The following is a 17,673-nucleotide window of genomic DNA, read 5'->3' as shown; positions in this document are numbered from 1 at the left end:
TCCTTTGTTAATCTCATTCTTTCCCTAGACTAACTTTAAATGTGGCCTTCTGTGTCTGAGATGGGGTTGGTGACTTCCAGGCAGCTATTGGCTGAGGATGGTTTCTTGGGAGGAGTAATTACTGGTGGTCACTGGGATGTTTCTTGTGCTTTAGTGTAGTGTTCCTTTATCTGTGATTTTCGGCCCCTCTGTGGTTCAACTTACCCTTCTCCAGAGGTAGCATATCAGAATTCTTGCATAACGGATATTTACATTCCATAATACTATAAATTCACAACAGTAGCAAAACTACAGTTATTAAGTAGCAATGAAATAATTTTATGGGTTGGGGTCAGCGCAACATGAGGAGCTGTAATAAAGGGTCACAGCAGTAGTAAGGCTGAGAACCACTGCTCTATGTGATGGACAGACTCACACACATGCACATGTGGACACCACTAATTAGACTTAGTGGGTCTAAGAAAAAAGCCCTTCTGATTCTAGAAGTTTCCAGCAAGATATTAGCTATCAGTTTGATCAATCTGCCTGTGTATGTGACTTGACCCTTCTCTCCGGATGCTTTCAGTACCCTTTCTTTAGTCTTTATTTTTAGCACTTGGACTGTAATATGTCATGAGTAATTTGTCTTTTGGACTTGCCTATTTTTGTGTGTAAGCCTTTTTACTTGGGTGAGTATGTCTTTCTTTGTATTTGGGGGATGTTCTTCTGTTACTTTATTGAGAATATCAGCCATGTTATTGATGTAGAGTTCTTCTCTTTCTTACATGTCTTGAAGTGGGAAAGGGCTTTGTCAAGGTGTGTGGTGGGCACTAGACAGGGGAAATGGAGAACACATGTGCTTATATTATATACATGTATGAAATTCTCATAGGTAAAGAAGAATTAAAATTAAAAAAGATTGAAAAGGGGCCATAGCAGAACTAAAAAAAAAACTCTCAAGAGGAGAAGAAATATAAATGGTTACAAAGAAAAAGTCTTTAGACATCCTTAGACATTAGGGAAATGCAGATTAAAGCCACTTTAAGTTTCATCTAATCCAGCAATGGCCATCAGCAACAATATCAACAAGTCCTGGTTGGCTGTAGGGAAAGAGGAGCCTTCATGTTGTTGATTGGAATATGAACTAGGTGCAGGGACATTGGAATTCAGTCTGAAGAGTTTTCAAAACTACAGGGGCATAAAAATAAAACTATATTAAACCTGCCACATTATCCATCCAGCTGAACACTCCTGAGCCCTCATCTAAAGCACTCCATATCACATGACATGCACATTTGCACAGGTAAGATGCCTAAGCATTGTGAGATGTAGCTGAAGAGAGCAACCATGAGATGAAGAGGGTGAAGAGGAAGATGGCACAGGAACATGTTTTAAGATACATATTCACAGAAGAAAAGGATGTCAACTCCAACCTGAAGGTGGATTTCTTTATTAAGACTCACATTGCTCTACCCCACGGTGTTGGACACTGGCCCAGACAGGTTTTATCTTCTAGGATTGTTGAAGGAGTTTCATTGTTTTCTTAATCCAAGGTATAAAGCTGGAGATTCTGGTGAATACCCGAGGAGGTTGTCCAGTACAAAAGCGATGACTGAGAATGCCCTGAGCCACATTGTCACACACAAAGGGTCCTCCAGAATCTCCCTGTAGGCAGACAAAGGAGAATTCTTAGTAAATATCCTCTTACTGCCTCTTTCTAGACTTGTTTTCTCCACGTTATTCTGCGATCCCACTAAGGCCTGGGATTTTATATGGGAAAGTCTGTGGGTCACCATTGTCCTTAGTCCTGAGCTCAGTGACTTACTAGAGTGTCTGTGCTAGGCTGTGTCATTTCTTCAGTTTAGCTAGACTTCTCTCTCCTATTTTCCCATGCTTAAAAGACAATATTGGCTGTGGGAAAATACTAGATCACTGTATGTTGATCCCTACATATATTCTAGATTAGCAGTGGTTTTACAGTGGGAGAAGACCCGGTTGTGTTCTTTGTATCGCCCTGTTGCTGGACAAAGATTTGAGGATGACTATGTACTTACATCACCAGTAGCCTTCTTCTCATTGGGATTTCCCACACAGAGTTGGGTGGTGTCATTGTAGTTTATTGACATTTTTATGCAGGACTGGTTTTTTTGAACTTCTAGATTCACTTCTTGAAGTGTATTAGACAAACTGCAGTTGGCCAGGTCTCCCCAGCCTGCTACTGTGCACACCTGGCCAGGTTTCACCCAGTCCTGGCTCTTTGGCAGAGCAATGGTCTTCACAAAACTATTGATTTGAGCTTTGCGTTCCAGCTGGTCAGAAAGATGAAGAATAAGTGTTCAGGTGTGGCCCTCTAAGTAAGCTTACACCAGGGATGGGTTTGCCTGTATCTTTCCCATTTGCAAAGCTCACACATCCCTACTCCCCAGCCCCATTCTCCTGCCCTAGGACTAATAGCTCAGCCACCCAGAGGAGAGGACTGGAGTGTCCTCTAGCAATCTGTGGGAGTACAGCAGAGGTCAGTAACATGGTACCTTTAGTAGCATGATGTCATTTAACAGTGTTACTTCATCATAGCCCTCGTGAGGTTTGAATTTCATAACAGGAATGAGCTGGGTGTTTGTCTTGTTCCTCATATCATGAGCACCCAAGATTACAGTTATAGGTCTGTGAAAATAAGATGGATTAAGTGCAACATAGGAGCAATGAAACAGTCTTTGAAACGCAGGGTGAGGTCTCCGCCTAAGGCAGAGCTTGGCTGAGTGAAACAGCAAGAAATTTAGGAGAACATTGTGCCTTTGGTCTTCAGTAACCTCCCCAGCCTTTCTGACCCGTGTCTGACACCATATGGCCCTGTGTCTCACAATCACTTTATGTCCAATAGGATAAAGTCAGTTTATATAAACCTTTGGCTCTTCGTGTTTAGGAACAGCCAGGAATTGTTATTTGGTCAGTCCCATGCAAAAAAGACCCAGTTGCTTCTCCTTACCTTCCATTACAGTGAGCTGCTGTCATTACGATGTCCTTTTCTACCAGGAAACCACCACAGACATAGTGTAAATTGTTCCTTTCAATATTTAAGTATGCCATGTAGGGCCGGGAATGGGGCTTGACCTCTGTACCCCAAAATATTTTTCCTGAAAAAAAAAAACCCTTGTTCTGAACATCTGTGCCCAGGGAAACAGCAACAAACCTGGTATCTGGATTAATGGAATTTTCATGTCAGGACAGTCTGTGGATGTAACATGGATGGGGAAGAGAACCAGGTGTATGGGCTGTCAGGTAGGAGAAGGCACCTGGCTTCTGTATGAGATCTTGCAGAGCTTGCTGCATGCTTTCACTTTCTCCCTGTTTTTCAGTTTCTTCTTGTAGCAATGATGGTGCCAACACATTTCCCGGAATCAAATTAAACCTCATGTACACATTAAGGTAAATTTCTGCATATATTGCCCAGAAGGCCTGGAATACACTCCTGCCAAATACAATTGGTTACTAAGCACGAGGCTGTCTGAAGGGGGCATGATGCATTATGGGACTTGACAGGTCCAGCTGCTTTTTTGCATTCTGATTCCTGATACATAGTAAGCACACCACTTAGACACAGTGTTGAATAGGCAATAAGAAACCCTCAAATGTGCTGTTCTAGGAGCTGGGAGGAGAGTTCCTGATGTAGTCTGATCTTCAGCATAGATTTGTCCACCTAAGGCCTTTAAATGACCTTCACAGCAAAGAAAGGAGGCCACAGGGAGTACGGCTCACAGTGAGATGTGGAAATGCAATGGAGGATCCTGTGTCAGCCTGTTTCCACCAGGCTGTGGACTAGGGATAAAGCCACACTGCACTGGCTCTGTGAGCTTGTGGGTAACTGTGGTGGTAGACACATGTGGTTCAGAAGGACAGAGACAAGACAAAGGGGAGCCTGGAACCGGAATCGAAGTGTTCCTCTAGTCTTAATGTGGACAGCAGCTCCTGGATAAATTCACCCACTCTTAGTAGGATTGGCCAATGGGAACGTACTGCCCTCATTTGAGATGAATCTTTCCACTAGGGTCCTACGATATTTTTACAATTCATCACGTTTAGATGACTGAGCTCTCACTCACCAGGGCCCTATTTATTCAGCGCTAGATCTGTGGTTCAGCAACCTTCTCAGGTGAAATAAGTCATGAGCAGCTCTTAGGTACAGCCTGACCAAGGCACAATCTAAGTGTCAGTGTGCCACATGCCAGCCCTCTAGGGAAGGGATGCCTGCTTACCTCCATCAGTGCTGAGTGGTAGGACAGACACCAGGAAGACCAGGAGCAGGAGCATCTTCTTCAGAGGTCTGACCAGATCTCTGTTGTCACCTGTTTTCTTCTCACAACTTTTAAACCATCAGGTGAGGAAAGAGGCTCTGGGGAGGAGACCACTAATTTCCTGTGTGGTATTTAAGAGTTCTTGCGGCATCAGTGTGGTGATGTACAGGAAGCACATTGTCAGTCCGTTGCTGGTGAGTGTGACCACATTCCCCACAAGAATGTTACTATCTGATAAGGGTGGCTGAACCTATTGAGAAGTTCCACACTAAGCTCTGGCGAGTCCCTTTCTGTTAGTGATCAGGGAATTGTAGCATGATGCCTCTGTGTCTTGAATTTGTGATCAGGTAGTTGCCTCCTTTAAAAAAATAACATCTCTTCATGCCATACTCTACGAAAACAACGGAAAAGGGCAGCTTTATAGGAAGGATTTGACTGACAAATGTTCAGGTTTCCAGGCCAGTCTATAGACACTGATGTCTTCATCTTCTTTACATTTCAAGGACTGAAAACCTTTCATCACCAAAGTAGTTAGTAGGACCACAGCAGAGATGAAGAGCAGAAACAAAGCTGCGCTGTTTGTGCCGAGTGTCTGCATTTGCTCTTGCTCTGCACAGACAGGGCAATCTGGTCCCCAGGGAAGGATGTGACACAGGCAAAGCTCTGCTGCTCACTTCTCTGTCCCCACTGAGCAGTCAGCTGTAGTTCTTCATGCAGTTCTGTACATGCAGGTGCCTGGAGAATGCTGACCTTTGAGTTTGGAGCTCAAATGCATTTCTGCTTAGAATGCCAGAGTCAACCAGACACTGAGATTACTGTTCCTGACAATCTTGTCATGCTGCATAGACGTAAGGAGACTTTTGATGTAATGCACATTTATCCCCGATGCTGACTTTGCATCTGTCACACCAAAAATGGAATATTTAAACACTTTCTTACTTGTATTCTCCTCCCAGTGGCTAGTAAAGAAATTATTATCTTGTTATTTTTTTTAATTAACTTGTATCCTTTCCCCACTAATTTGCAAATGATGAACACATTCAGGAATGTAAGAGTAATTAATAAATATCTGTGTGGTAATATATATCTTCTAAAACAAAATCTATCTTGTTACACACATAGGAGATTGAAGATGCTCGATTACAAGGTTGCTCCTTCAGCAGCTAATTATCATTTAAATACACCTGGTTCTGTCTGTCACAATTTCCCTTCTGATTCCCCACATCTTGATAGTGCTATCACATTTTCCTGGCAGTTAAATGTCCTTTGAGTTATAGGGAGAGGCTCTTGGGCTAGCCTTCTGCCTCACACATGGTGCAAAGCCCGGTTCTCTATGGGTTTCCTGGGAACCAGTTGGCACTGTCAAGACACCACATTGTGAGAGCCCTGGTGGACCCATGTCCCTTCTCAGAGTTGACTGCTATTCTGACCCAGGGCTGGAGATTCTGGGCATGAGCTTAGACACTATGGGTGAATGTGGTTTGTTTGCTTGTGTGAGGATCTCACTAATGGGTATGTAATTGCCTTAGGACTTTGTGAATAGAAGAAGGGAATCATATGGGGCTCACATTTTAACGGGACAGTGAATATATATCACAGATGTGAGTGACATCTCCAGAAGGTAATGCCAAAAGGGGTCAGGAAAAAGGGCATGAGTTTAAGGGGTGAAACATTTTCATATTTGATGGAAAAAAGAATCACTGAATTCCTCCTATGGAGCTCAGTGGACTGTATTTAGGAAAAATTCAGACAACTGTGCAGGCCATGCAAGCCTGTTCCCCTTCAGTCTTTGCTCACTCTCTCCTTCCCTACAACCCTTCTTTAGATAGTGACTCTGGATCTCTGTCACCACAACTTCTGTCTGTGTTATGATCAGAGAGGAGCAAAGTACACTGAGGTCCCTGCTCAGCTGCTCAGAGCTGCACTTGGAAATGCTCTGCCCGGGCCTGAAAAGGTGGAAGCTTCAGGGAAAAAGGAGGCCTTGGTAATATTTACTTGAATAGAGAATGGCCTTGCCTTCTTCTTTGGGCAACATCTTATTCTATTAAAGATGTGATCTTATATTCTCAGAGTTTGCTTAAAGTGTAAAAAATACCATCACATCAAAATGTAGAAAACACAAATTGACAGTTTATCTGTTTTTGGTAATGAAGTGCAGTGTCCTTGTGTAGACACGCTGTCTTGTACTGTTACCATCAACATCCTTCTTGGACACTTTTCATCTTTCTGTATGGAAACACTGTACCTGTTTTTTAGTGAAAGTGTGGTGACTATCACAGCTGTCGTACAGTAAGAATGACAGTTATCCCAGTGCGGCTTTCTCCTTGTGCTTCCAGGGCTGGGATAGAAGAAGTTAATCAAGTCTATGTAAGCAGATGCTCTTTGTGCAAGGTGTGCTGTAAAGAACCTCACGGCCACTGATTGATTTTATGATGAGAATCATTTGCGGGAGTTCTTTGTTCTATAAATGACAAATGAGAGGGGTAGAGAGAGAACACTGCAGTTAAGAGCACTGGCTGCTCTTCCAAAGCACCCAGGTTCAACTCCTGTCATTCATAGTGTAGCTCAAAACTGTCTGTAAGTCCAGTTCCTGGAGATCTGACACTCTCACATGCGCATAGAGTCAGAAAGAATATCAATACACATAAAATAAAAAAAAGATGATAAATGACCCTTCCTAGAGATTCATTCAAGAGTCACACCAACATGAGAATCCTGCAGAAACAGGTTATTCAACACTCCTTTGGATGGTGGAGAGTCTGATTGTGGCCCAGTCCTATCTCAGCTCTTCTGGGATCACTGTCTGTGCTCTACGTGTACATGGCTGGTGAAGAAGTGTGTGGAGAGAGATTGGGCTCAAAGCTGCTTGGTTGCCTTAAAGGCATCCTCATTATGGTGGGCAATGTGTGTTGTGAGCCCTATCCGAATTACCTCTGCAGTTTCAATTTTGTAGCATACAGGCTTCTGAAGGAAGACCTAATCATTCTTTGTATTTCCTCAATAATTATAATGTCCCTGTTTTCATTTCTGATTTTGTTTATTTGGATATTGCATCTGCCTTTTAGATAGTTTGGTTAAGGGTTTGTCTATCTTGTTGATGTTTTACAAAGAACCAGCTCTTGATTTCATTGATACTTTGTATTGTTCTCTATGTTTGTATTTTATTCATTTCACCCCTGAGCTTGATTGTTTCCTGCAGTCTACTCCTCTTGCTTGTGTTTGCCTTTTTTCCTTGTGCTTTCAGATGCGTTGTTAAGTTGCTAGTATGAGTACTCGCCTCTTTTGTTTATGAAGGCACTTAGTGCTATGAACTTTCCTTTTCGCAATGGCTTCATTGTGTCCCATCAGTTTGGGTAGGTTGTGCCTTAATTTTCCTTGAAATTTAGGAAGTCATTAATTTATTTCTTTATATTTTCCCTGATCCAGATGCCAAGGAGTTGAGCGTTATTCAGTTTCTATGAGTTTGTAGGTTTTTTGTTGTTTCTGTTGCTGTTGAAGTCCAACTTTAACCTGTAGTGATCTAATAAAACAAAAAGGGTTATTTTGATTTTCTTATTCCAGTTGATGTTTACATTGTGACTGACCATGTGGTCAGTTTTGGAGAAGGTTCTGTAAGACGCTGAGAATCTTCTGTGTTTGGGTGAAAACTTCTGTATTTATCTGTTAGGTCCCATTGATTAGGTCCCATCTATTAGCTTCATAATTTCGATTAAGTTTTTTTTCCTTAATGGCTGTACTTTTTGTGAGAGTGATTTGTGGAAGTCTCCCACTATTAATGTGTGAGGAGGATGGATGTGAGATCTAGGCCCTAGCAATGTTTCTTTATGAATGTTGGTGCCCTTGAATTTGGGGCACAGATGTTCGTAATTGAGATATCATCTTGGTGGAATATATTTTTGATGAATATTAGTTTCGTTCCCCATGTCTTTTGATTACTTTGGTTGAAGCTCTATTTTATTAGGTATTAGAATGACCAGTGAGCCTGCTTCTTGTGTCCATGTGCTTGAAACATCTTTTCCCATCATTTTATTCTGAGGTAATGTCTATCTTTGTTGCTGAGGTGTGTTTCTCGTATGTGGCATAATGATGGGTCCTGCTCACACATTCATTCTGTTAGTCTGTGTCTTGATGGATGGAGGCCATAGCATGTCAAGCTCCCTCTTACAAAATAGGCAGGGGCAATACAGGTGGACACAGGTAGGGTGTGGATCAGAAGTGAGTCTGACAGCTGTTAGTCACAGCATGCCAAGCCTCCTTTTAAACAATAGGCAGAAGAAGCACAGGTGTTCACAGGCAGAGTGTGGCTCAGTAGTGGTGCTGACAGCTGTTAGCAGATGGATGGGCTGACGTATGTTGGTCTGCTGAATGACTGGGCAGGACATGAATATTGTGAAGTTAGATGTCCAGGGCCTGCTGAGAATCCAGCTTAGAACCCTCTTTGCTGAGGTATAAGGTAGACTGGCACCAGGGAACATACTTACAACAAATGCTTAACGAGGGCTTCCAGACTCTCACCATAGAGGTATGAGGGACACAGTGGGAATAGGTGCTGGTGTAGAGAGTGGTCTCTCAGTCCCTCAGGCTGAGACCTTTAGATCTTTTTGTTATGCTGAGCTGATTGATTTGATCATGAGAAGGCATACCCTGGGCATCACATTTTCCTTCAGAGTAGGATTTCTTCCCAGCCTCGACCTACCCATGTTAGCATGTGAGGACCCCAAGGGAGATTGTAACTCCTGATTATATGTAAGTGAGCATGTGTGTATCAAGGGCTGTGTTAAGAGCATGGAAGCAACAAATGAGTTTCAAGGGATAAAGACATGGCTGGGAATCTGGGAACTGCTCTAGGTCCACAGCCACCCTGTGGAGTCTATGAGTCTTGGGTTAGAGTAGGGTTGTGACATAGAAGCAGGGATGGTGGTAGGCTAGAGTCACAGTGGGAAAACTCACATGAGCAGAGGAGCAATATGATATGAAGGTGGAGGTGGGGTGAGCTTAGACTTCTTCTGTTGGAAATCCCTGGGCTCAGCATAGCACTGTTGTAAGGAAGCAGAGATGGGCCATCACAGTTCAGGATGCTGCCTGCGTGAGAGAACTCACTAGAGCTGGGGCAATCGTGTTGATCATTCCTTGGTTAATCTCATAATCTCCCTTGACTGACTTTAAATGTGGCCTTTTGTGCATGAGATGGGATCGGTGACCTCCAGGCAGCTATTGGCTGTGGATGGTTTCTTGGGAGGAATAATCACTGGTGGTCACTGGGATGTTTCTCATGCTTTAGTGCAGCGTTTCTTGATCTTTGATTCTCGGGGTTCAACTGGGGTTCAACTGACCCTTTCACAGGGCAGCATATCAGACATCCTGCACAACAGATATTTGCATTCCACAATACTATAAATTCATAACAGTAGCAAAACTACAGTTATAAATTAGCAATGAAATAATTTTATGGGTTGGGGTCAGTGCAACATGAGGAATTTTATTAAAGGGTCGCAGCAGTACTAAGGCTGAGAACCACTGTTCTATGTGATGGACAGACTCACACCCATTTACATGTGGGTACCACTAAGTAGACTTAGTGGGTCTAAGAAAAAGCTCTTCTGACTCTCGGAGTTTCCATCAAGTATTAGCTATCAGTTTGATGAGTCTGCCTGTGTATGTGACTTGGCCCTTCTCTGTGGAAGCTTTCAGAACCCTCTCTGTAGCCTTTGTTTTCATCATTTGGACTGTAATATGTCATGGGTAATTTCTCTCTTGGACTTGTGAATGTTTGTCAGTAAGCCTTTTTACTTGGGTGAGTATTTCTTTCTTTGTATTTGGGAGATGTTCTTCTGTTACTTTATTGAGAATATCAACCTAGAGTTCTTCTCTTTCTTCTGTGTCATGAAGTGGGAAAGGGCTTTGTCAAGGAGTGTGTGGTGGGCACTAGATAGGGGAAATGGAGAACACATGTGCATTATTGTATACATATATGAAATTTTCTCAGGTACAGAAGAATTAAAAATAAAAAAGATTAGAAAGGGACCATAAGTGAAGTAAAAAAAAAAAAACTCTCAAGAGGAGAAGAAATATAAATGGTTACAAAGAAAAAGTCTTTAGACATCCTTAGACATTAGGGAAATGCAGTTTAAAGCTACTTTAAGTTTCACCTAATGCAGCAACGGCCATCATAAAAAATATCAACAACAAATGCTGGTTGGCTGTAGGGAAAGAGGAACCTTCACATTGTTGATTGGAATGTGAACTAGGTGCAAGGACATTTGATTTCCATCTGGAGAGTTCTCAACACAACAAGGAACATAAAAAAATAAATTAAAACTGCCTCAAGGCCGGGCGTGGTGGCACATGCCTTTAATCCCAGAACTTGGGAGGAAGAGGCAGGCGGATCTCTGAGTTCGAGGCCAGCCTGGTCTACAAAGTGAGTCCAGGACAGCCAAGGCCACACAGAGAAACCCTGTCTCAAAAAAAAATAAAAAAAAAATAAAACTGCCTCATTATCCAGCTGAACACTCCTGAGCACTCATCAAAAACACTCTATACCCCATGACGCGCACATCTGCACATCCATGTTCACTGCTGCTGTAGGTTCTTTGCTGTATATAGCATTTTTATAATAATTTTATTAATTCATTCATATTACATCTCAATGTTATCCCATCCCATGTATCCTCCTATATATACGATTTATTGTGTTTAGGAATGTGCATTATATCCCTGATCTCTCCAAGACCTTTAACATGAACAGGTGTTGGACTTTGTCAAATGCTTGTTTGGAGGCTAATAAGATGTTCATGTGTTTTTTCTTTCATTTTGCATATATGGTGGATTACACTGATTGATTTCCATACATTGAACCATCCCTGCATGCCTGGGATGAAGTCTACCTAGTCATGGTGGATGATAATTTTGATGTCTTCTTGGATTTGGTTTGTGAGTATTTTATTATGTATTTTTGTGTCAATGTTCATAAGAGAAATTGTCCTGAGATTTTCTGTTTTCATTGGGTCTAAATGAGGTTTAGGTATCAGGGTTACTGTGGTCTCATAGAATGAGTTTGGCAGTGCTTCTTCTCTTTCTATTTTGCGCAATAGTTTGGGAAACATTGGTTTACCTCTCCTTGAGGTTCTGGTAGAATTCTGTGCTGAACCATCTACTCCTGGGCTATTTTTTTGGTTAGTAGACTTTTAATGAGTGCTCCTATTTCCTTAGGTGTTATAGGACTATTTAGCTTGTTTACCTGATTTTTTTTAAATTAAATTTATTTTAAAAACTTATTCACTTTTTTTCTTGTCACAGAAGCTGTAGTGTAGCACTCAGTACAGCCTTTTGCCCACATATGTTTGCTTTCAAATGTTCATTGCTATGAGTCATAGGTCTGGTTTGAGGCCTGCACTATTGTACCGGATCCTCATTGGGACTGCTGTCAGATATCCCATTGTTGCTGTGTGTCAAGGAGATTATTAATATTTGAATCTGCAGATCTGGCCCCTTCATGTGTTCCAGCAGTTTGTACATGGGGAAATGTTGGGGTGAGGTCCACTCAGAGCCTTGGATCAGGGCCTACTCCCATGTTCTCAGAGCAGGACCAGCTCTCCTGTTCCCCTGTCATCAGTGCAGGGAAGGCTCTCCTGCTTCCATGTACTCAGGGCAGGGCCTACTCTCCTGCTCCGGTGTCATCATGGCAGGGCTGGCTCATCCGCTCCTGTGCCCTCAGGGCAGGGCCTGCTATCTCTCTCCCATGTCCCCAGGGCTGGTTTACTTGCTCCCGTGTCCTCAGGGCCAGCTCTCCTGTTCTTGTGTCCTCAGGGCCAGCTCTCCTGCTCCTGTTCAATTTGCCAAATTGTTGCTGGCCTCCTACTCCTGTGTGTACTGAATCTTGTGGGCCATCAAGCAGGTGGCAAATGGAGGTCCCTCAAAGTCTTCACTGAGTAGTCACAGAAACCATTGATACTGGCTCAGGTCAGCTTCTTGTCCCAGGGAACTTGTGGCTCTGTTGACTTGTGCCTCCTGAGTCTCTGGTTCCATCGCATGCTCCATCCACCATGGGTCTCTGCCTCTGCATCATCTAGCTCTCAGCACTGAGCATGGCTCTGGCCTGTGAGAGGAAGTCCGCAAGGCCTGTGGTGTGGGTGGTGCAGTCCTCATTTGGGCTCAATAGCATCCCCTCCTCGAACAACATCTTCTTAGCCCACACTTCACCAGGCCACTGCTTTTTTGGCTTGCAGCAGCAGGGGTGGTGGTCGGGGGTCCCTGGTAGCTCAATGAAGCATGGTCCCATGGTCCTGTGGTGGTAGGGCATGGATGATCCACATGACAGGATTTCCTTCTTTCTCTGAAACACCAGCACTGTGTTTTGGAGCTGTCAATATGGTCCTTTGGTGTCTATGCAGTCACTGCCATTCCATGGATCAGACACAGAGTGTGATCAATGCCATTTTGGATGATCTTGGCTTGGGTATTTCTAATACATTTCTCTAGATGTTTCCTACCAATCAGGCCACTCTTGGGGTGAATATTTCTGCATAGCTCTGGAAAACTATCATCCTCCACAGAATGCATTGAGGATCTCATCTTTTGAACCCTGTGTACCCCTTCCTGACGCATGGACCCGTACCCAAAACTTATTCACTTTATATCCTGATCAGAGCCCTCACCCCTTCTCCTCCTGGTTCTACCCTCCATTCCTTTATCACCACCCCCTCCCTCTCTTCCTTTATGACCCTTCTGTTGTCCTCTGAGAGGGGGAGCCCTCCTCTCCCACCAATTGACCTGAATCTATCAAGTCTCATCAGTACTGCCTGCATCCTCTTAGTCTGTGGTTTAGGAGAAGTTATCAAAGGGCAGACACCAGAGTCCATGGCAGAGACAGGTCCTACCATGTAAGGGGTTACTAGGTGACCCATATGGATCTGACTTGCTCATTGACTACATCTGAGCAAGGGGCCCAGGCCCTCCCCATTAATGGTTCTTGTTTTGTGCATCATTCTCCTCAGGCCCCCTTGGCTCAGATTTGTTGGCTCTGTTGGTCTTCCTGTGGAGATCCTGTCCCCTCCAGGTCCTTCCATCCCTGCACTTTTCCACCAGACTCCTTGCACTCCACCCAAATCTTAGCTGTGAGTCTCAGAATCTGCCTTGATCTTCTGTTTGGTGGAGTCTTTCAGAGGACATCTATGACATAATCTGATCCTATTCCCTCTCTTCAACAATTTCTAGTGTCTAATCTATCTGCCCTTCTGAATGAGAATTAAGCATCCTCCTTAGGGTCCTCTTTGATACTTATCTTCTTTAGGTCTGTGAATTGTAGTATGGTCATCCTGTATTTAATGGCTAATATCTACTTATAAGTGAGTATACACCATGCATGTCCTTCTGGATCTGGATTACCTACGCAGTATGATCTTTTCTAGTTCCATCCATTTGCCTGCAAATTTCATGATTTCCCTGTTTTTAATAGCTGAACAGTATCCATAGACTTGTGAAGGAGAGATAAACCTGTTTTCTGTGATCCCAAGTGTGGGATCAGAACGGTCTTGTGAGAGAACAGGTGAGGTTAATCCACTAGAAGACCAACCACCTTGTGGGGAGCTTGATTGTTGTCAGCTGAAAAGATCCCATGAACAGACTATGGAAGGAGATATACAAATGAGCTGAAAACTGGAGCGGGGGCTTTTTGGAGACTTCGGATAGTTTTGGATGTTCATCGCTGCACTTCGAGATGCTCCTAGACAGAACTGCTCGAGAGAAGGCTTCGGGGTTCCAACTCCTGCTGAGGTTCCGGGTTCTGGTTACTCCAGGTTCCTGTGAAGGAATCCTGGTGATTAGGCCAGGAGAATCACTCCTTGGAACTGATATTCTTACGGTTTTGTTATTGTGTTCCTTAATCCTCTTTTTCTATTGTTTTGGTTAGTCGGGTTATAAGTGACGTGCACTCGGTTAATAAGTTGTAATAAAATATATTGTTTAAGAAAATTGAGGCTACAGAGATGTACCACAGTTTCTTTATCCATTCTTCAGTTGAGGGACATCATGGTGTTTCAGTCTTCTGCCTATTACGAATATTGTGGCTATGAACATAGCTGAGCAAAAGTTCTTGTTGTTTAGTGGAACATCTTTTGGGTATATATTCAGACATGGTATAGCTAGGTCTTGAGGTAGAGCTGTTCCCAATTTTCTGAGAAAGCTCAAGATTGATTTCCAAAGTGGTTGTACAAGTTTGACTCCCAGCAGAAATGGAGGAGTATTCCTGTTTCTCTACACCTCATCAGCTATGATGTCCCTTGGATTTTTCATCTTAGGCTTTCAGAGGGGTGTAAGAGAGGATCTCGTTGTCATTTTGATTTGTATACCCTTGATTACTTAGGACACTGAACATTTCTTTAAGTGCATCGCATTCATTTGATATTCTTCTGTTGGAATTCTCTGTTTAGCTCTGTACCCCATTTTTAATTGGATTATTTGGTTTGTTGGTGTGTAATTTCTCGAGTCCTTTATATATATTGGCTATTAGCACTAGTCAGCTGTAGGGTTGGCCAAGATCTTTCCCCAGTCTGGAGGCTGTCATTTTGTTTTATTGACAGTGTTCTTTGCTTTACAGAAGCTTTTCAGTTTCCTGAGGTCCCATTTATTAATTGTTAATCTTAGAGCCTGAGCAGTTAGTGTTCTAGACAGGAAGTTGTTTTCTGGGCCAATGAGTTCAAGGCTTTTACCCATTTTCTCTTCTAATAGATTTACTGTTTCTTGTTTTATGTTAATGTCCTTGATCCACATTGACTTTAGTTTTTCCATGATTATAAATATGGAAATATTTTCATGTTTTTAACATAGACATCCAGTGAGACCAGCACCATTTGTTGAAGATGCTATCCTTTTCCCATTGTATGGTTTTGGTTTTATTGTCAAAAATCAAGTGTCTGTAGGTGTGTGGGTTTATTTCTGGGTCTTTGATTTGATATGTTTCTATGTCAGTACCATGTGGGTTTTTAAAAAAATTCCCCCTTTTTATTATTAATTTATTCTTGTTACAGCTCAATGGTTATCCCATCCCTTGTATCCTCCCATTCTTCCCTTCCTCCCATTTTCCCCTTATTCCCCTCCCCTATGACTGTTCCTGAGGGGGATTACCTCCCTCTGTATATGCTCATAGGGTTTCAAGTCTCTTCTCGGTAACCTGCTGTCCTTCCTCTGAGTGCCACTAGGTCTCCCCCTCCAGGGGACTGGTCAAATGTGAGGCACCAGAGTATGTGAGAAAGTCACATCCCACTCTCCACTCAAGTGTGGAGACTGTTCCGACCATTGGCTAGATCTGGGTAGGTGTTTAAAGTTTACTACCTGTATTGTCCTTGGCTGATGCCTTAGTTTGAGTGGGACCCCTGGGCCCAAATCTGCCTATCATAATGTTCTACTTGTAGGTTTCTAGGACCCACTGGGTCCTTCTACTTTGCTATTCTCCCATGCTTCTCTCATCCAGAGTCCCAATAGGATGTCCTCCCCTCTGTCCCAGTTTCCTGGTAAGTGAAGGCTTTCATGGGACATGCCCCTTGGGCTAGTATGCAGATGTAAGTGAGTATATACCATTTGAGTCTTTCTGCTTCTGGGTTAACTCACTCATTATGATCATTTCTAGCTCAATCCATTCATCCACAAATTTTGGGAATTCCTTGTTTTTAATAGCTGAGTAGTATTCCATAGTGCATATGTACCACAGTTTCTTTATCCATTCTTCTACTGAGGGACACTTAGGCTGTTTCCATGTTCTGGATATTATGAATAAGGCTGCTATGAACATGGTTGAGCAAATGTTCTTGTTGTGTGCTGGAGCATCTTCTGGGTATATTCCAAGGAGTGGAATAGCTGGGTCTTGAGGAAGCTCTATTCCCATTTTTCTGAGATAGCACCAGATAGATTTCCAAAGTGTCTGTACTAGTTTGCATTCCCACTAGCAATGAAGGAGTGTTCCTCTCTCCCCACATCCTCACCAGCATGTGGTGTCCCTTGAATTTTTGATCTTAGCCATTCTGATGGGTGTAAGATGGAATCTCAGAGTTGTTTTGATTTGCATTTCCCTGATGACTAAGGAGGTTGAGCATTTCTTTAAGTGTTTCTCAGCCATTTGGTATTCCTTTGTTGAGAATTCTCTGTTTAGTTCCAAGCCCCATTTCTCTATTGGGTTATTTGGTTTGGTGGAGTTTAATTTCTTGAATTCTTTATATATTTTGGATATTAGACCTTTGTCAGATGTAGAGTTGGTGAAGATCTTTTCCCAGTCTGTAGGCTGTCGCTATGTTCTGTTGACAGTGTCTCCTGCCTTACAGAAGCTTTTCAGCCTCATGAGGTCCCATTTATTAATTGTTGACCTGGGCTGTTGGTGTTCTGTTCAGGAAGTTGTCTCCTGTGCCAATATGTTCCAGGCTCTTCCCCACTTTTTTCTAAGTGACTTAGTGTCTCTGGTTTTATACCATGCAGTTTTTATTACTGTTGCTCTGTAGTACAGCTTGAAATCAGGGATGTAGACATGTCTAGAAGACATTTCATTGTACAGGATTGTTTTAGTTATTTTGTTTTTTTTCTATATGAAGTTGAGCATTGCTGTTTCAACTTCTGGAAGGAATTGTGTTGGCACGTTTATGGGAATTACATTCAATCTGTAGGTTGCTTTTGGTAAGATGGTCATCTTTACAATGTTAATCTTACCAGTGCATGAGCATGGGAGCCCTTTCCATATTCTGATATCTTCTTTAATTTCTTTTTCAGGGACTTGAAGTTTTTTTCATACAAATTTTTTGCTTGCTCAGTTAGAGTTACACCAAGATATCCCCCCCTCTCTCTGGTGTAGTTTCCTTAATTTCTTTATTAACTTGTTTGTCCCTTGTATATAGTACGGTGATTGATGTTTTTGTGTTGATTTTGTATCCATGCACATTGGTGAAGGTATCAGCTGTAGGAGTTCCCTCGTAGAATATTTGGGGTCACTTTTGTACACTATCATATCATAGAGTAATAGTCATACTTTGAATTCTTCCTTTCCAATTTTTATCCTTTTGATCTCCATTAGTTGTCTTATTGCTCTAGCTAGAATTTCAAGTACAACATTGAAGAGTTATGGAGAGAGTGGACAGCCTTTTCTCATCCCTGATTTGAATGGAATTGCCCTATTTTCCTCTTCATTTAGTTTGAAGTTGGATATTATTTTGCTGTATGTTGCTTTTATTGCATTTAGAAATGTGCCTTTTATCCCTGATCTCTCCAAGTCTTTTAACATGAACAGGTGTTGGATTTTGTCAAATGCTTCTTTGGAGTCTAATGAGATGATCATGTGTTTTTTTCTTTAAGTTTGGTTATATAGTGGATTACATTGATGGATTTCCATATATTGAACCACCCCTGCATGCCTGGGATGGAGCGT

General features: G+C 42.5%; 1 protein-coding gene across 2 annotated transcripts; it reads right to left on the bottom strand.

The window, feature by feature from the left end:
* Positions 1–1,413: 1,413 nt before the first annotated feature.
* Positions 1,414–4,308, bottom strand: LOC311589085 (mast cell protease 8-like). Of its 2 annotated transcripts, none has more exons than XM_084767388.1 (5): positions 4,233–4,308; positions 2,966–3,043; positions 2,511–2,643; positions 2,034–2,288; positions 1,414–1,644 (listed from the first exon to the last, which is right to left on the bottom strand). In XM_084767388.1, the coding sequence occupies exons 2-5, from the start codon at positions 2,989–2,991 to the stop codon at positions 1,492–1,494; spliced, it is 567 nt and encodes a 188-aa protein (XP_084623514.1). In that variant the 5' UTR covers positions 2,992–3,043; positions 4,233–4,308; the 3' UTR covers positions 1,414–1,491. The 2 variants fall into 2 exon arrangements, with proteins under 2 accessions (XP_084623514.1, XP_084623513.1); XM_084767387.1 differs by having other exon boundaries at positions 2,966–3,113; positions 4,233–4,302.
* Positions 4,309–17,673: the final 13,365 nt, after the last annotated feature.

The sequence above is a fragment of the Acomys minous genome (assembly GCF_964271855.1).
Source record: "Acomys minous genome assembly, chromosome: 18".
NCBI lineage: Eukaryota > Metazoa > Chordata > Mammalia > Rodentia > Muridae > Acomys > Acomys minous.
The sequence above is the reverse complement of the archived record's forward strand: the minus strand, read 5'-3'. Positions and strand labels throughout refer to the sequence as shown.